At 52.2% G+C, this 18,755-nt stretch overlaps 1 protein-coding gene across 1 annotated transcript in view; it reads right to left on the minus strand.

The window, feature by feature from the left end:
* Positions 1-1,134: 1,134 nt before the first annotated feature.
* The window catches only part of COL9A2 (collagen type IX alpha 2 chain), a 29,138-nt gene continuing 11,517 nt past the window's right edge, over positions 1,135-18,755 (minus strand). Inside the window, exons 9-33 of the mRNA XM_051987779.1 lie at positions 15,416-15,469; positions 14,863-14,916; positions 14,250-14,297; positions 13,864-13,920; positions 13,673-13,726; positions 13,345-13,398; positions 12,848-12,901; positions 11,691-11,744; positions 11,395-11,448; positions 10,414-10,467; positions 10,082-10,135; positions 9,826-9,879; positions 8,430-8,474; positions 8,226-8,279; positions 7,685-7,738; positions 7,237-7,290; positions 6,955-7,026; positions 6,696-6,731; positions 6,006-6,050; positions 5,764-5,796; positions 4,927-5,073; positions 4,094-4,148; positions 3,383-3,571; positions 2,383-2,460; positions 1,135-2,075 (exon numbers count right to left, since the gene is read on the minus strand). Coding sequence (XP_051843739.1) covers positions 1,876-2,075; positions 2,383-2,460; positions 3,383-3,571; positions 4,094-4,148; positions 4,927-5,073; positions 5,764-5,796; positions 6,006-6,050; positions 6,696-6,731; positions 6,955-7,026; positions 7,237-7,290; positions 7,685-7,738; positions 8,226-8,279; positions 8,430-8,474; positions 9,826-9,879; positions 10,082-10,135; positions 10,414-10,467; positions 11,395-11,448; positions 11,691-11,744; positions 12,848-12,901; positions 13,345-13,398; positions 13,673-13,726; positions 13,864-13,920; positions 14,250-14,297; positions 14,863-14,916; positions 15,416-15,469 — 1,707 coding nt within the window. The 3' untranslated portion in view covers positions 1,135-1,875. The remainder of the gene's footprint in view (positions 2,076-2,382; positions 2,461-3,382; positions 3,572-4,093; positions 4,149-4,926; positions 5,074-5,763; positions 5,797-6,005; positions 6,051-6,695; positions 6,732-6,954; positions 7,027-7,236; positions 7,291-7,684; positions 7,739-8,225; positions 8,280-8,429; positions 8,475-9,825; positions 9,880-10,081; positions 10,136-10,413; positions 10,468-11,394; positions 11,449-11,690; positions 11,745-12,847; positions 12,902-13,344; positions 13,399-13,672; positions 13,727-13,863; positions 13,921-14,249; positions 14,298-14,862; positions 14,917-15,415; positions 15,470-18,755) is intronic.

Raw genomic sequence — 18,755 nt, forward strand, 5'->3', positions numbered from 1 at the left:
AGAAACTCCCTTCACCAGGGAGCACCAATACCTGCTCTGTAGTTTAGAGTGGAAAGTTGCTGAGGGTCTTTAAGAGGGTAAGTGACTTTCTTGGCCAGGGTTCGAGAGCCACTATGAGTCAGAAGTCAGATTTGAATCTAGGTTCTCTTGAATATGAAGTCAGCTCCCTCTCTACCTGTCTGCCTCACTTGCCCCTCCAGATACTATAATGATAATTCTCATTCATCCTTTAAAACCCAGCTCCCAAAATGACATCACTGTGTTAGAGTCAAGTTACAGCGGGTCAGACCGTGGCCGACCAGAGCAATCCGAGCTCGGAACGCTCTGCCGCAGGTCAGACCCAGATAGTCCCTGTGAACAGTCCAGGTGCTTCTCTAACTTTGCACATCTCCCGATTCTAGGGAGCTAACTCAGTTCTGCTTTGCTCAGAGAGCACAGCCCCTTCTCTGATGGGGGCCGCCATGCTAGGGGTCCTGTGCCAGTGTCTCCCATGTCATACAATCTTTTTTAAGTTCTTAAGAGAAACCTTGAGGCTCTGGTTTGCCCTGTGTGAGTTCTCCATAAAATAATCTTTTTGGCAAGCGTACATTTGGCACTTGAGCCGTGTGCCCAGCCCAGAGGAGCTGTGCTCTCTGCAGCATGGTTTGAATGCTTAGCACTTTAGTGCTGTGTCTGGTTCTCCTCCTGCAGGGGGATCTTCAGACGTCTGAGACCATCTGGGTGGAAGCCATTCAGTTTCCTGGTTCTGCCCAGGTTTCACAAGCAGACAGGGCCAACATGGCGGCTCTGCGGACCTTCAGGCTGGGTCAGTCTAACACTCTCCTCTCCCTCACTTCACTTCAGAACCTCCCAAGCTGAGCCGGCTCCAGCAAGGCCTGTGTCAGCCTCGTTATCAGGGTGGACATCCCTGGAAAGTGTACTGCCCGGCTAAGGGAGCTTATCCACAGCCGTCAGAACTCCGCCTGCTGCCCCCGGAGGTCCCACAGCGGCTGGTGGGGCTGGCTGAGGAGCACCATGGGCCGGTGATGCCTTCCCCCCCACCCCCTGCCCCAAAGCCCACGTTACTAGCACACACGCACTGGCAGAGACATGAGCACACACCAGTTGCTGTCAGACAGGATCTGAGACGCTGGGTTCCAGCTTGGTTGGGCAGGTGGGGCCGTTTATTGTACAGTGTTGCAGGTGTGCACATTAGGAGTCTGAAGGTGACCACTCCCTGCGGTTTTCCGGTGGCTCGGGACTCTCCCCAGTTGTAGCCCCTTACTCTTACCCCACCCCCATTGCAGGCCGCAGCCTTTGGCCTAAGAGCCCCGGCCTCTGCCATCTCATCCCCTTGTGGGCAGGGGAGCCTGGATCTGCAGAGCTCTGGCCAGGTATTCCCAGCTCTGGATGGAGAAGAAGGGGGCGTATTTAAATAATCTCACGGAGCTGGAGGGGGAGGAGGGAGAACTGCTGGTCTGAGGGCACTTCTGCCCCAGAATGTCAGTGAGCAAGAGCAGGGTGACCAGTCTATCCTGGAAAAGGGACCAAGACCAGGAGCCTCCCTCCCTCCATCCAGTGTGTCCAGAGGACGGGGAGTGGAGAGAAGGGCGGGGGAAGGAGATGTTTATCTGGAGTGGGAGTCCAGGGGGGTAAGTTTGAGATCCAAGGTAAGAAACAGTCGCCCGAACCTTTGAGTCCTGGAGTCTACCTGATTCTTCTTCCCCCTCAAGGTTTCTTCATTTGGAATTTCCCAAGATGCTCAAGGTAGACTACCAGTCTGCTGAACCCCTGTGTCCCCGGTGTCCTCTGGGCCAGGGGACTAGGTATCTCCCCGAGAGGGTGGGTGAGCACTGGGCAAGGGAGACAGGGCCCACCCCTGTTGCTCTGGCCTTCTCAGGGCCCCTTGATGGTCCCTGGTTCTGTGAGGCGGGCCGAAGCATAAGCTGAGGCCCCAAGGCAAGCTGCAGGGTCGCAGTAGCCGGGGAGCCCCACAGGGCCAGGCAGACCAGGCCGACCGCCCTCTCCTGGGGCACCCGGTGATCCACGGTCTCCGTCTTTGCCATTGATGGCCTGGCCTGGCCGACCAGGAAGTCCTGGGGGAAGGGGAGCATTAGGATCCCATCAAACCCCAATTTAAGCTGTTCTTTGTCCCCAGATTTCCAAGCACTTTTCGGACATCCCATTGCCCAGAGGGGGGGAAACTGAGGCTGTGGACCCTGCCTGGATAACCGGCTTGGCTAGAAATTTCTCCAGGATTCCTCCTGGGCTGATCCTGCCCTGTCCTTTGGACCCCCTCCCCACCTGCCATGTCCTCTTTCTTTGGTCCTGCCTGACCCTGCTGTGAATCGGAGAAGCCAGACATCCTGGGAGCGAGACAGCTTTCCTACCCTCGGCACTTACCTGGGATTCCTGGAGGCCCTGGCTGTCCTGGATGCCCGCGACCCTCATCACCTCTTTCTCCTTTCTCTCCACGTCTCCCTGCCGAAAAAAAAGAAGTCTCTCTGAGCTCAAGAACCAGGAAGGAACACGACCAAGACCAGGACCCCAAGGAGAGGTGCAGAGCCCAGGGCCCTTCCTGAGGATGAGGGCTCTCCCTTCCAAGCAAGAAGCCCCAGATGAGCCTCAGAGGAAAGCTTGGAAGGAGAAAGGAGAGAAGGCACTGGGGGAGGCCGGGGAGCACAAGGGAGACCTACACACAGGCCCCCCCAAGCCTGGGATGAGCGCAGGACATGTAGCGGCTCTCGGGCCAGCTTCTCTGGTTATTACAGTACGCGGTTATCATCCTCCTCCCCACCTTAATGCTGTTCAGGCCAAAATGACCCTATACTATAATGGTCTCTACACTATTATTGATCATCTTATTGTCACTATTTTTTTTAGAACGCATTTATTAAAGCCCCTATTATATAACATGCATGGTGGGGGGGGAATTGCATACTGTGCGGTGACAGGAATACAGATACAAAAGTGAGACAATTTCTCCCTCGGCAGCTTCAATTCTACTGGGGATACAACATGCCTTATAGTAAATATAGGCTATGCACAAATGAACACATTAGGATTTTGGTAGGTGGGCATTAACACCTGGGGAAATTAGGAAAGACTATTTCTAGCTCCATTTTTTTGGATCTAAGGTTTACAAAATGCTTCCTTCACAACAACCCTGAGAGAGAGTAGTTAGGTAGGAGAGAGGGAATTCTTATCCTCATTTTATAGGTGAGGAAACAGGCCCCAAAAAGGTCATGACAGAGCCAAGACTGGACCAGTCCAGCTGCGCTCAGTTGGCACAGTGCCTGGCACAAAGCAGGCTGCTGACAGGGCCCTTTCCCATATACCCGCCCCTACCTGTGGCCCTTGGAAGCCCATCCAAGGTTCCAGTCTGCAGGGTCCTTTTACTTACCCTTGGGCCCCGTATTGCCGATCTGTCCCACAGCTCCTATGATACCAGGGATGCCTCGGGGGCCTGGGTGTCCATGTGCACCCTGCTTCCCTGGGTATCCAGGAGGGCCTGGGGGGCCTGGGGGACCCATTCCCCCTACGCCACCCAAGGCTTCTCGCTTGGCACTCACTGCCACTTCAGCCAGCTGTTCTGGAAAGCAAGGAGAAGAGAAGGGTGGGGAAGCTGGTGCCCGACTCGCCTTGATGTGGATGATGCCCCCAGATACTCACAGATCACTGATTCCATGAAACAGAAAAAATGGGCCCAAGAGAGGGGCAGAGTCTGCTAGACAAGGCCTTTGCCCAAAGGCACCCAGTCAGAGCCTTCTGAAAGAGAGTCTTAAGCTTTTTCCACTCTCAATTCCTTTTGTCCAAGAAATATTTTACATGACCCCGGGCACATAGGTATATAAAATAGGCATCTAAATAGTTTACTGATAATAAATCAAAATTCACAACCGCCATTCAGTTAATGACCCAATATGGGGTTACAAAGCACAACTGAAGAAACTGGATTATGGACCATTGTGGGAGAGGGTGATAGGGAGGCCTGTCCTTCTGAAGGGCTCAAGATCCCACTCAGTCATCCCAGAGTCAAATCAAATATTGGCGAAGTGCCCAGCACACTGCCAGCCGCATTGGCAGGGAGGTACTCCTCCTCCCTCTCACTCACCTTGCATCATCTTCAGCACCACATCCACGATGTGCTGGTCACTGGCATCCCGGCCCTGAAAACCAAGAACAAAGGAATGGGAATGAGATGCTCCCTTGTTTCCAAAGTTCTCAAGCCCAAAGCCCTGGCAGCCTCCTGGAAGTCACAGAAGCTGTCACTTCAAGGAAACTACCTGTCCCTTTCTGCTTCCAGGCAGACCCAGCCCTTCCTCTACCTCTCCTGCACTGAAAAAGCCCCTTCTTCCAGCCCCTGAAGGAGACCCCACAGTCTTGTTCTCTTCCAGAGGTTCTTTCCATCTGATCTGAGGGGAGGGCTGCAGGGCAGGGCAAAGAGTGCTCCCAGACCAGCCATCTCCTCCTTCCCCACCAGGTACACTCCTTTGGACTGGCCACCATCTTCTTCCTCCAGCTCTCGTCTTCTCCCTCTCTCCTTTTTTCTGCTTTTTATGTGTTGTTTTTCACGTTAGGCTTTGAGTTTTTTGAGGGAAAAGGCTGCCTTTCTTTTTCATATTTGTAGCCCTAGCACTTATCACAGTGTAGTGGCTGTTTAATCAATGTTTATTGAGCAACTGACTTCAGTTTCTCATACCGTAGCTCAAGCCCAAAAGAGATACTGGTGAGGACACTGAAAGAGCAGAGATCAGCTGGGATGCAATATTATCCTCAGGATGGGCTTGCAGGATCTAGCCCTTCCTCTCCGGTGATCTCCAAGCACCTCAGAGACAAACTGCCTGCACTTCTCTATTGCTCTCTATGTAAGTTCTTTGAGAAAGACTAGTGGCTTTGTCCTCGGTTTGTCTTATACTCCCGCCCAAAGATTAGGAGGAAACTCACCGCTACGCCTTGTCTTCCAGGCAAACCTGGGATACCCCTTTCTCCAGTGATCCCTCGAGGCCCTGGAGGTCCTGGGTAACCTTGCACTCCAGGGGCTCCTGCATCCCCTGTGGGACCTGGGAAGCCTGTCTCCCCACGGATGCCTTGCTGTGAGGGGACAAGAAGATGGTGGGGACCGTGAGAAAAATAACAAAGTCAGAGTAGGCTTCAGTGTGACCCTTCACTTTTCATTTCCATCCCCAACACTTGAAGGAAACAAGGTAAAGAAAAGAGACAGAAAGAGGGAAATGAAGGGCTAACCAAGACCCAGAAGTAAATCAGTTGCCTAAAATCATCCTTATTCTATGTGTCACCCTGAACAGGTCACTTACTTCTCTAAACCTGAGTTTTCTTATCTGCAAATTATGGTATTTGACTAGATGTTCTCCAGTGCTCCTTCTACTCTAAATTCAGAAAGAACATGAAACAAGAATGTGCTATTAAATGTTTAACCACCAGCTTTTTAGGGAAGGGAGAAATGTGTATACCATACACTTTTAAGTTTCATTTGCATTATTAACATTTTCTCCATCATTTTCTTAAATCTAGACAATTAACAAAACAATCTAGTCCAGATTTGTAGTGTTTGCCAACTTCTGATGTGTAACTGCTCGGATTCATCATTTAACAACTGACTCTAGTAAGCCATTTTGAGCTGGTGTCAGCACACCCTTATAAGCAGCCAAAGGATATTGAGCAGAAGAGGAAAGAAATAAAGAGAAGAGGGCATAAAAAGGAAAAGACAAGAGACAGAGGAGCTGGCAGAGTGGGCAGAGAGAGGGTCTGATGGGCACCCACCTGTCCCTTGGGTCCTGGTTCTCCAGATTCTCCCTAAAAAGAAACAAACAAAAAAAAAAACACTTTGCAATGGGAGCCATAAGGACCCACTCCTGGGGCCATTACCCTAGTTCCCCTACCCCATCAAACTCCCTCTTCCCAATGCCTTTGCCATTTTGGACCCCAGGACTGAGATGTGGGTCCCTCCTGCCCTCGGGATCTCTCAGGGACCAACCATATCCTTGGACTTGGGACTGGCTCACCTTCTCTCCTTTCTCCCCAGGGAGACCTTCCACACCCGGATCACCCTGAGGAGGAAACACCCAATTAGGTGGCATGGCAGTTGGCGAGGGAATTGGGGCCGAGCTTCCCCTACTCCCACCTCTGCCAGTGCTACCATTTTCCAATACAGCATTTCTGAAAGTAGAGGTGAGCCAGGGACCTGCCTTGGAGCTGCAAGCACTAAAGTAGCGTGCACTAAAGCTCCTCCTGGTGGCAGCTGGAAGTATTGCAGCGAAGAAAACAAAACCATCCTTCGAGAGGAATGGGGACCCCTGGCATCTCACACGACACACTATTAAGGTAGCACTCATCACTCTTCCTTTTTACAATTCATAAAGTCTTTCTTTCATGACCAAGAGGTGGGGAGTACAAATATCTCCATAAGTGAATGGTTTAGAGTCACATGGTGAATAAATTGGAAGTAGAATCTCAAACTCAGGCCAGGAGATTTTCCCTTCATGCTGGTGAATATGGTACCCAAGGAGCCCAGGACAGCCACGGTCAAGGAGGAGCATCTCTAACAAGCAGTAAGAGGAGATGGGGCAAGGGCAATGGATCCGGGCTCTTACTGCTCATCACTGACCCCGAAGGCCCTGAGAAAAGGCACAGACTGGGTGAGGGTCTCATGCCTTCCAAGCCCCCTGCCTCTCCCCTGCTGAGCAGGTACTCACACCACTGCCTCTGGCACCGATCTTCCCTGGGAAGCCCTGTTGGAAAAGGAAAAATGGGGAATGGATGATCCTTGATCCCGTCTCCCCAGCTTCTCTACCAGAGTCCTCCGGGAGCCCTCCAGCATCTCCTGAGAAGCTCCGACTCCCTCTGTCCCCGGCCTCTCCAGTCTGGGATCCTGACTCCATCCCTGCCCCATCTCTTCGCTCCTGGCCTCTGGCTTCCTCATTGTGTCCCCACATTCTGGGGCCCGTTTGTTACCTTGTTTCCTTTGATGCCTGGCAGACCTTGGGGCCCCGGGATCCCTGGAGGCCCCTGCTCCCCCTTGGCACCCTGAAGGGAGAAAAAAATGAAAGGAATGGGTAAGTCCTGGGCCTGGGCCTGGGTAAAGGCCCATGGTAAGAAGGTCTGGGGTGAGAGTAGTTCTGGAAGATACCCCCAAGGCCAGGTGTGCCCCCTCCTCCCCCCACCCTGGGCTGTGCCTCAGGACTGATGTTAGCCCTCCCTTCTCCCTGCTCCGGCCTGGGCAGGGCTCACACTTACAGCTTTCCCTTGTAGGCCTGGCTGCCCCACGGGGCCTCTCTCGCCTTGGTCCCCCTGAGATGATGGAGCAGAAAGGGTCAGTGCCCAAAGGCCCGTCACGGCCCTGCCGCTCCCTCCCTAACCCAGGAGCAGATGCGGCTCAGGGCCCTGCCTGTGGCAGCTCATCCGTGTTCTCCCGGCGGGAGCAACAGGAGTGCTCTGAGACGCTCCCTGCACACCCCACTGCTCCCCAGACAGCCCTGGGAGGAAGCCGCATAAACGGTGGTCCCATTGTACAGGTGAGAAAGCAGAGCCGGGCGCTTCTGCCGCAGCCTTGTGGCTACTAAGTAGGAGCCCGAACCCGCACTCAGATCCTCCGAGGCCCCTCCGGGCTCTCTCTGCTGGGCCTCTCCGGGGAGGGCCTCCCTAAAGACCCCACGGACAGGGGGCCTGACCCACTCCCCCTTACCTTCAGTCCTGGGATGCCTTGGGGGCCGACTTCTCCTCGAGGCCCAGGCTCACCCTGGGGGACAGAGGCGGGGCAGTTAGTGCCACAGGGACTGCCCCCCATGTGCCTGGGCCAGCTCCCTGCTCTGCCTGAGTTCAGAATCCCGCCTGACGGAGTCATATGGAGCTGGAAGGGCCCTTACTGGCTGTTGGGTCCAACTGCCTCAGGGTGCAGAGGGTGAAACTGAGTCACCTACAGATTAAGTGACTCCTCCAGGTACTGGCCAGCTACTCAAAGTCCTCCTGTCTGCAGATTCAGGATTCTAGTGACCGCTAGAAAGCCCTTCCGCACTAATCGGCCCATGCTGCCGGAGGCCAGAGCTCTCGGGGCTGATTTCCCTCCCAGGCTCTACTCAGGGCAGGTAATAATACTCCCGCATCCTGGCCTTCTGCTTTTATTCGTCTCTTTAATGGTTTGTGTGTTGTCCCAAAGGTTGGAAAGGAGTTCATAAAGCAGCAAATCTCTGCCCGCTGGGGACAGTGACGTGGGCAGGGGCACTCACCGGTTTCCCGGGGGGGCCAGACAATCCTGGGAAGCCCCTCTGGCCAGGCTCACCCTATGGAGGAAGCAATCAGAGCAGCTCAGTCCTAGGGCCACTGATCCCACAGCATCCTCCTAGCCCTAGGAACCTTCTGCCTCAGAGTCTCCCAGTGCTCCCAACCTCTCCCTTCCATTCCCAGAATATCCCCAGTGGGGGTCCTCTCACCTTGTCTCCCGGTTCCCCTTTAGTCCCTGGTTGACCTGGCAAACCCTGTAGAGAGAAAGGAGCATAAAGGTCCCACTGAAAGGGAGGCTCCAGGTCATCCCCAAAGACACAACCTTGGGACAAGGATCAGGAAGAAGAGAGAAGGCCAGAGAGACAGGTCAGAATCATGAGATCATCGATAGAAAGCCAGAGGGGACCTGAGGGGCCATTCAGACCAACTTCCTCATTTTACAAATTAGGAAACTGAGTCTTAGAGAACTTAAGTGACTTGCCTTGCAAATAGTAAGTATCCAAATTAGGATTTGAACTCAGATCTTTCTAACTGCAAGTCCAGTGCTCTAGGCCCTGTATTACTAGGGCTGTGAATAGTAGAGATCACCAAATTCAGAGGTTCTTAACTTTTTTGTATCATGGACCCTCCTGGCAGTCCAGTGAAACTTATGGGCCTCTTCTCAATGCATAAAATAAAATGTAAGATTGCAAAGAAAACTCATTATAATGAAATTAAAGATCCTTGCTTAGATATTGTATGAGGATGTAGTCTGATGGAATGGATTTCTTTGACAAAGAGACCTAACTCAGTTTCAATTGATCAAGGATGGACAGAAGCAGCTACACCCAAAGAAAGAACACTGGGAAATGAATGTGAACTATTTGCATTTTTGTTTTTCTTCCCGGGTTATTTCTACCTTCTGAATCCAATTCTCCCTGTGCAACAGAGAACTGTTCGGTTCTGCAAACATATATTGTATCCAGGATATACTGTGGCATATTTAACATATATAGGACTGCTTGCCATCTGGGGGAGGGGATGGAGGGAGGGAGGGAGGGGAAAAATCGGAACAGAAGCGAGTGCAAGGGATAATGTAAAAAATTACCCTGGCATGGGTTCTGTCAATATAAAGTTATAATTAAAAAAAAAAAAGATCCTCGCTCAGGAGCCAGTTGGACTAAATGCCCTCTAAGGTTCCTTCCTCCCACCTCTGAGGGTCCCAATATAGAGATGCAAAAGGAAAGTAGAGGTCATTTAGTCTCATTTCCCAAAGCCAGAGAGGTTAAGGAACTTGTCCAACATCATACAAGTAAGAGGGCCAGGATTTGAACTCAGCTCTCTGGCTCAGTTTCATGGCTCTATTCACAGCTTCCCACCATGCTTTGAGCATAATCCTATGAAAATGTCCAGGTTGTGTGATTTAGTGGAAAGATTTTTGGAGCCTAGAATGTCAGACTTGGGAGAGACTTTCAAGGCTGAGAAGGTCCCTGGACCGTAGAGAACCTGGAGAGGTTTTAGGGGCCTGGTCGGTAAGAGATCCTCATGACCATTCCACCCCATTTCACAGAGGAAAAACTGAGGCTTGAGGCCCGAGCTGGAAGGGGCCCTGACACAGATACTCACCGCCAGTCCCTGGTGACCGGGGTTTCCAGGCCGCCCAGGCTGTCCGGCACTGCCCTGTAGGATGGAATGGCCACAGATATGACTTGCCTGCTTGTAGCCCCTGGCTAGGGGCCCTCCAGGGTGAGGAGGAAGGGTGTTGTGCTTAACGTGGCTGGGCCTGGTCCCCCCTCAAACCAGCCTCGTGAAGGGGAAGGCAGACGCTGACCCAGGCCCGAGGAACCCTCCCTCTCTGTGCCCTGGGCCACATCTCCCCTACCTTCACCCCGGGAATTCCAGGTGTCCCATCCTTGCCATCAACGCCAGGCAGGCCCTGCAGGGAAGGGAAGGAAAGCATTCCCTATGAGCACGCACACCTTAGAGCAACAGACCTTCTCTTGATCCAACCCCCTCATTTTACAGATAGAGAAACTGAGGCACAGGGTGGGGAAGGCAAAGGACAAAAGCCCCACATGGAAACATCGGCAAAGCTGGGACCAGAGTGCAGGTCTTCTGACCACTTTCTCCATATGGATAAGTCTGAGTTCCTTCTCAGATGGGGGGCTCACTGGGTCTGACCCCCCTTCAGAATTCCCCAACTAGAGTACTTACGTTCTCACCCTTGGGTCCCCCACTTCCCTGGGGGCCTGGAACACCTTGACCGCCCTGCAAAAGCCAGGGAAGAAGAGTCTCGTTACCCCTTCTCTTTCCCCCCAGTGCACACCAGGGAGACTCCATGTGACTTCCCGTCCCCTCCCTGTGTCCCCGACCTCCCGTCCCCGCTCTCCTCGGCCTAGGAATGTTTAAAGTCCCTAATCCTGTTACTCGGCTGCGGTTTGATGGCATCTGGAGGGAGGAGCGTGGCTGAGGAGCCCCGAGTCCTGCATTCAGGGCTCCCCATTTGGTCACCCCCCAGGCCAGGAGAGCTTGAGAAAAGGAGCGCCACTACAGGGGAGGAGCCCCTGGGACCTCCGGGTCCTTCCAGCCTGTGCTGTCCAGCTGGGCCCGTGCCTGGTCCTGATGGTGCCGCCCGGCTTCAGGCAGTGACCACACAGAACAAGTGCGGGTAGCTGCAGTGCATTGTGGGTGCACACCTGTGTGACCCCCACAGTCAGGTGTGTCCAGCTTTCCATTCAGAACAGACTATGTATGGGAGGTCCCTCCCAGAATCCATCTGTGCAGGAGAGGGGTCCTAGATCTCCAGCTGGAAGAGACCTCCCCTCGGTCGCTGCCCCCTTTTACAGATGAGGAAACTGAGGTTTATCAGAGTCTGTGACTTGTTTAGGCCTCGCCAGGGGAACAGTTGGTGCTCAGGACTCCAGGCCCTGGAGCCGGGGCTCTTTTCAAATAAAATGCACGTGTGCACTCTGTCATCCCCATTGACCGCAGGTAGCCACAGGGGACACATGCACAGATCTGGGAGGGGAGAGGAGGGGGGAGAGTTGGGGAGGTTGGGCGGGAGGTAAGGGGGGGGGAGACGGAGACAGAGACAAAAACAAAAACAGAGAGAGAGAGAGAGAGAGATAAAAACAAAACCAGCCACAGAGAGAGATGGAGAGAGGGCAGGAGACACCCACGAAGCTGCTGACTTACCACATCTCCCTTCTCCCCAGCTCTGCCTGGCGGTCCCCGGGGACCCTCCTCACCCTGGAGGCAGAGAGAAACAAAGCTTGTCGGGGGGACCTTGCACAGCCTACAGAGAGGGGCCCAGAGTGGGCAGTGCTGAGCTGTCCCCCTCCCAGTGGGCCCCCCCCCCGCCTCCAGCCCTCCCGGTCACCCCCAGAAAGCCTCTCCTAGCCAGGGGCAGGTGTGAGAGTGAGAGCTCAGCGTGTCCCCAGGGGCAGGGGGCAAAGGCCAAGAGCCGAGGGCCGGCAGTGGGGAGGACTTACGGGCTTCCCAGCGGCACCGATGGACCCAAGCATCCCCTTGTAGCCTTGGGGACCCTAGAGTAGGGAGGGGACACATCACCATCCATTTCACTGACATCAACGTGAGTCTAAAGACCAGGGTTAATAACAGCCCGGACCCAGGAGAGCAGTTCAGAACCGGAAAGGTCCCCAGATGGAGCTTCGCCTAATTAGTCCCTCATTTTACAGACGAGGAGGCGAAGGCCATCTAGACATGTTCAGTGAAAGTCCTGAGTTCCGGTGAGTGACTGAGCTGGGATTTGGACCCGGGTCCTCTGCCCCAACAGGCTTTCCATGCGGCAGTAGTTACGAATACGGTTTTTGTTGCTGGGGACACCAGCAGCGCGCCAGCCTTACTGACTCTGGCAGACTTAGTGTGTTTGTGGAGAGGGTCACCATCATTGTTAGTGTTCCTCAGAGCGGAGGGCGCCCCGGCTTTCCCACCAGAGCCAGTGTGGAGGTTCCAACCTGTCTGTGGCCGAGGGAGGGAGTTGTGGGAGGGGCGCTTCTGAAGGGGCCAGGCAAGAATTTAATAAATTCTTGTTGAATGTCATGTTGCAATAACTGTTTATTATTCATTTTCTGTTATGTCCCACTCTTTGCGACCCATTTGGAGTTTTCTTGACAGAGGCCCTGCAGGGGTCGGCCATTTCCTCCGCCATCTCTTTTTACAGGTGGGGAAATTGAGACCAACGGGGTGAAGTGATTGGCTCCGAGGCTGGATTTGAGCTCAAGTCTTTTCGACTCTAGGCCTGGCGCTCTGCATTATGGCCGCCCCATGAAACCTCTATTAATCATGGAATGAGTATTGATGTAACCATCTCTCAGGTTCTTCTCGCTGGCACATCCCTAAGACGCTCCAAACTGCCGATTGGTCAGGGAAGTTTCCCTTTATCCCAAAGAAGTACCCGTAGAGATGAAACAAACCCAGTCGGGATGTTTTCTCTGACAGTATCACCGTGATCAATGATACTGATGCCGTTTCCTAGGCTTCTCGCGGAGCTCTGAGCAGAATCGGACCTGAGGCCGGGGGCACGGATGATCATGATCACAATTTAACGCACCGAACGTGCCTTAAGTCTGTGCTGAGCCCCGGGGGTACAAGAAGGCCCGGATGTCTCGGGTCTCTGAGCACTTACCGTCTCTCCTTTGGCTCCATCTACGCCCGGGTAGCCCCTGACGCCCTGGGGGCCCTGTGAAGACAGAAGGACACAGAGGAGGGGCTCGTGCTGACTTCCTCCGCGCTGCCATCTTCCTGGTCTCGTTCCCCGGAGGAGCTGCCAGTCCCTGCCCTGGGCACCCCCCTGCCCCTTGTGCCAAGCCCCAGCCAGGGTGGGCACAGACGGCCGAACTGAGCGCCTGGTGAAAGGTCCCAAAGGCCGTCCTAGTGCGAGTTACGCCGCAGGGACAGGGATAACCTAACTCAGCCCTCTTATGTTACAGGAGGGGAAGCTGAGGCCCAGAGCTACCGAGTTGTCTCAGGCACGCAGCCAAAATAGGAGCATCACACCCAGGGAGGGAGCCCGGGCTCCTTTTCCCCAGGCGGGCCCTGATTCTAGGGTCTCTAAGCACGGGAACAGCCAGGAAGGTCCCACCAGTGTCCTAGACAGAAGGAAGAGGAGGAGGAATACGTTACCGGGGGGCCAGGAATTCCCTGCTCACCGGAGGCACCCACGTCTCCTTTGGGACCCTGGAGGATGGAAGGAGGATGTCAGGACCTGAGGACCACAGTCCGTCAGTCCAGGAAAGGAAGAGGAAGAGATGCAGACCACAGAGTCCACTCTCAGTGAGCCCAAGAATCAGGGAGGAGCTTCCACATCTAAGTCCCTCGTTATCCTTTCCCCTCCCTCCTCTGGACCCTTCCTGCCATCTCTGCCCTTACCCCATTACTTCTCCATCAGCCCCAGCAGCACGAGCTCCTCCCTGATCCCCAAAGAGAGATCCTCAACAACTCCCAAACTTACTGGCTTCCCTTGTCTGCCTGGCTCCCCCAGGGGTCCCCGGCGGCCTGGATGTCCCTAAAGAAAGAGAAGGAAGTTTAAGCTGCATTCTTCAGCACCAGACTCTACCCCACAATCCCCGGACCCCAAACATGACTGGGTTTCCATTGCTTCCAATGAGTCCCCAAACTCAGCTAAGCCCCTTCTGGACTCACCTTCACCCCCTGCAGCCCCTGTGGCCCCTTCACACCAGCTGGGCAGTTGGTCGGACACTGAAATGTAAATATGGGGTATTTATTCGTGGCCAGATCCAAATCCTAGCGTGGCAAGGATGGGCAGGGCAGGAAGTCCATAAGCATGGTGTGAGGCTCGTTCTTCCAAAGCCCTCAGTTTTATTCCCTCTTTTGGGGTATTCTTGGCCCCAGGACTAGCCTGTCCCTCCCCTCCTTTCCCTGGACACAGCCATCACCCCCTCAAAACTCCAGACAGCACTTCCTCTGGCCAAAGGAGCCTTCTGTGCAGCCCCTGTCTCCCTGCCCACAGACCCAATCCACAGAGGGTCCTTAATGGCCTGGCTAGTTGGGCCCACCCCAGGACTTACCAGGAAGTCAGCACTGCCTTCAAGGCCCTGGATGGTCCCAGGACGGCCCTGAAAGAGCAATCTGAGGTGAGGTTGGGGGAGGCAGATAGCCACAGTGTCAGGAACAGAGCTGGGCCCCCTGTACCCCGACTCTGGAGAGGTGGCTGGTCTGCTCCGAGCACTTTGGGCAGACACAAACGCCAAGGGGAAGAGAGCTCAGACCACACTCCAAAGCGACTTGACTCCTGCTCCCAGGAAATGCAGCATGGAAGAGGATTCTGGGGTTCAGGCCCCCCAGTCTGAGCCTGGCCTCCCCTCAGCCCCACCTCCCACACCGGTGGGTGGACATGAACCCCATATTCCATCCTGAAGTTCCAAGGAGCCAAACCTGAATCTCTGGTCCTCTGGAGACCCCCATTTCTCAGCCACGATGGTCATACCACCTACAGTGGTCACTAAGCTAGCTCTAGGGCAGCAGCGTCAGGGAAGAGGGCCAGTGGGATTGGGATACTCCCAACCTCCCTCACGATGGGGCCTGAGAATACATGGCTGACAGCTCACAGAATCAGTTGTCCAGCCCGTGGTCTCTCTCCCACCCTTATCTCCCCAAGGGAAGCAGAGGAAGGATACTCACGGGCTTTCCTGGAGGTCCAGGAGGTCCTGATGGTCCCTCAGGTCCAGGGTCCCCCTGAAAAGAGATGTCAGTGTCAAGTTAGAGGCCCCCTGGGGACTCAGTCTCCACACTTGAAGCTGTTCTAAGAGAAACTTCAGGCTAATTCAAGGAGGGGTCTCCCTCCAGGGACGCTGTGCCCTCTGCCCCATTTAAAGGGGCTGTGACTATTGGTCTTCACTGCTGAAGCAGGGCACTTATATCCAGGGAGGAGGATGCAAGTGCAACCCCTTCCTGAGCAAAGATGCCATGTCCAAGTGATCGGACAACTAATGAGGTGCCCCGGGGGGAGTCATCCAGCCGACATTTACCTCTCTGCAGCCTCCCCCTGCTCCTGGGCCAAACCAAACTCATCACTCCCTCTTTCACCTGGTAACCCCTCAGATATTTGAAGAAAGGTAGTGCATCTCCCTTGCATCCCCCCAACTCCCAGTCTTTTCCAAATGAAATAATCTCAATTCCTGCAATTATCACCTCATTAGGATATCAAAAACCCTGGAAGTGCTTAGTGTCTCACCTTGGGCCCGGGGATGCCGATTTCTCCAGGAAGTCCAACTGGTCCTGGAGGTCCCTTGGGGGAGAAGAGGAAGAAGTATCATAAATCTGGCCCCATTATCTTAGAATTTAGAATATCAGAGTTCTAAGAGACCTTGGATATAATTTATTCCAATCCTCCCATTTTACAGAGAAAGAAACTGATCTTCAGTGAGAGCTAATGACCCAAGATCACCCAGCAAGTCAGTGAGAGCTGGGATCACATTCTAGTTCTAAGGGCCTTTGTCTTCTTTGACCCCCCCTCCCAGGATTCATCTTGTCACCCCGTCATTGAAGAAAGGAAGGAAATAAGCATTTATTAAGCACCAATTATGTGCAAAACATTTTGCAAATATTATCTCTGATCCTCACCACAACTCTGTGGGGCAGATGCTGTTATTATCCCCATGTTTACATTTGAGAAAACTGAGGCAGGCTTAAGTGATTTGCCCACACAGCTAGTAAATGAATTGAAGTAGGATTTTCTGCTTCTAGACCCAGTTCTCGGCCCACTGTACCATCCAATTCCCTCATGGGAGTGGGTGTTAGGAATCCAAATTCTCTTTACTAGTCTGAACATGTAAATTAACTGTCCCCCAAAGTCTTCTTGTGGTTGTCCAAGCCAAATGGAATTAGTTTTTGGGTTTTCTGCATCTCTAGTCCTTTTAATTAGGTCAGAGAATTAGTTCATATCCCCCCATGCTGACCTTTGCTTAATCCCTTGCTGCAGTTTGAGCAGGACCTGAAAAGCATCACGACTGGGTCTGTGCTGAGGTTTGCCCTTTGAGTGTGCCGAGGAAAGGCAAAAGTATAGCTAAATTCACTGTATTTTCTTTTTCTGTGTTATCTGGCACAGTACGAGGCCCAGGGGAAAGCTCAATCAATCAATGATCAATAAAATGTTTGGGGTGCAAAAGGTTTCTCTGCTAGAATTCTAGTGACATCCATGGCCAAGTCAGAGAAAAAATAGTGAGAGAGCCATCAGTGGAGATAAATGCAAAATGTTCCTGATTTATGCTATTTCCCTAAAAAAGTGTTTATCTCCTTTCCTCTATCTGCCTAACTGATCACTCTATCCTGCTTCCCCACACCATGATTCTCCCCAGTTTCTAAAGTCACACGACATTCTAACAGTATCTCTCTTTCCTTTCTCCACCAGAGTACCCAGTGATACCATCTACATTCAGTGATTTCCTCACTCTGACTTCCAGACTCATTCCTAAACTCAAACAGTTCTGCAAAGTTATTAGTTAATTGTCAGCGTCCTCCTCAAAATCCTTCTCCTTCTCCACACTCTGGGGCCTTTGCCACCATGGGCCAACTTCTCCATCTGGCTCGTGTCTCCCCTCTGGGTTTTCAATATACCATTCCCTAGTGGATCTCCTCCTATCCATGGGACAACTCCTTCTCAGTCTCCTCTGCCGGTTCATTATCCGTGGTGGGCCAACGATCATGTCGGTGTCCCAGATCTCGTTCCTGGCTCTTTTTCTCTGAACTTTCTCTCTGGGTAACTGCTGCTTTCGTGGATTCAATGAGTATCTCTCCGTAAATATCTCCCAGATCCAAGTATTCATCCTCAGTCTCTTCCCCGATCCCAGGCCATTATCACAAATTGCCTGTTTGACCTTTCAAATAGGATCCTAGAGAAAGCTCAGGCTCAACATGGCCAACCCAGAACTCATCCTCGCTCCCCTACAAACTTATCTGTCTTTTCAACTTCCAACTATTACTGAGCTACCATCCTTCCAATGACCACAGTCTCTACCTCACTCTCCCTTCCCCAGCCAGACATTGAGTCTTATTTCTGCCTCCACAACATCATGCCCTGACTTCTCCATTCTCACAGTCATGATCCTAGGTCAGACTCATGAAACAGCCTCCAATTTGGTTTCCCTGCCTCATCCCTCCCCACTCTATCTTCACTCAACTGCCAAAGTAATTTTTCTTAAAGCCCAAGTTTCTTTGAGCATGTCTGGTCCCTATTTAACAAAGTCTGGTGACTTTCTATTGCTTCAAGGATCAAATAGAAACCTTTCTAGTTGTCAACTGGCCAGCTAGGTGGCTCAGTGAATAGTGTCAGGGCTGGGGTCAAGAAGACCTGAGTTCAAATTCAGCCTTAGACACTAGCTATATGATCCTGGGCAAGTCACTTCACTCTGCTGTCTATAAAATGAACTGAAGAAGGAAATGGCAAAACCACTCCAATGTTTTTGCCAAGAAAACCCCAAAGGGATCAGATACAAGTAAAATGACCACATCAATAACAAAACCAATGGAAATCCTATGATAATCTCAATAGATGCCTAAAAAAGCTTTTGGCAAAATACAGTACCCATTCTTATTAAAATTACTAGAGAGCAAAGAGAAGTGAATAAACAATAGAAGATGACATTTAAGTTTTTGATAATCTGGTTTCTTCCCATTCTGCAATCCAGTCAGTCACACTGTTGCACTCGCTGATCTGCACAGGAGATGATACTCTATCTCCTGACTCCAAGTCTTTGCCAAGGCTGTGCCTCATGCCTGGAGTTCATTCCCCTCTCACCTCTACCACTTGGAAAACCGGTTTCTGTCAAACTCAGCTCAAGCATCATCTTTCTCAAAAAGTCTTCCAGACCTCCCCTCCAAAACCTGCTAAAGTCCTCCTCCCCCAAATTCCTTGGGATTCAATTTGTATATTCTGAATACACTTGCATGTACACACACTGATTCTCTTGTTAGAATGTAAGCTTCTTGTGATCAGAACCAGGAGAACCTTGTATATGGTTCTCGCTGGACACAGTAACAGTATGATTGTGTGATGATCAATTATGATAGGCTTGGCTCTTCTCAGCAATGCAGGGATCCAAGACAATTCCAACAGATCTGGGCAGGAAAGTGCCGTCCACATCCAGAGACAGAGCTCTGGAGACTGAATGTAGATTGAAGCATAGAATTTTTTCTTTCTCATGGTTTTTCCTGTTCTGATTTTTCTTTCACAATATGACTAATGTGGAAATATGTTTTAAATGATTGTACGTGTCTAACCCGTATCAGATTGCTTGCTGTCTTGGGAAGGAAAAAAAATTTAGAAACCCAAATCTTACAAAAATGAAGGTGGAAAACTATCTATACCATATAGACATGGAAAAATAAATTACTGTTGAGGAAAATAAAGAAAATGAGCTCCTTGAAGACAGACCTTCTTTTTGTCTTTTTATCTGCAGCTCTTGGCTTAGTTTCTGGCACATGGTGGGTGCTTAATAAATGTTGATTCATTGCTGCCTGCTCCAGCAGGAGTTAAGATTAGGTGAAGGGGGGGAGAAGAGATGGGGGATTGTGAG

Source organism: Antechinus flavipes, chromosome 3 (assembly GCF_016432865.1).
Source record: "Antechinus flavipes isolate AdamAnt ecotype Samford, QLD, Australia chromosome 3, AdamAnt_v2, whole genome shotgun sequence".
Classification (NCBI taxonomy): Eukaryota; Metazoa; Chordata; class Mammalia; order Dasyuromorphia; family Dasyuridae; genus Antechinus; species Antechinus flavipes.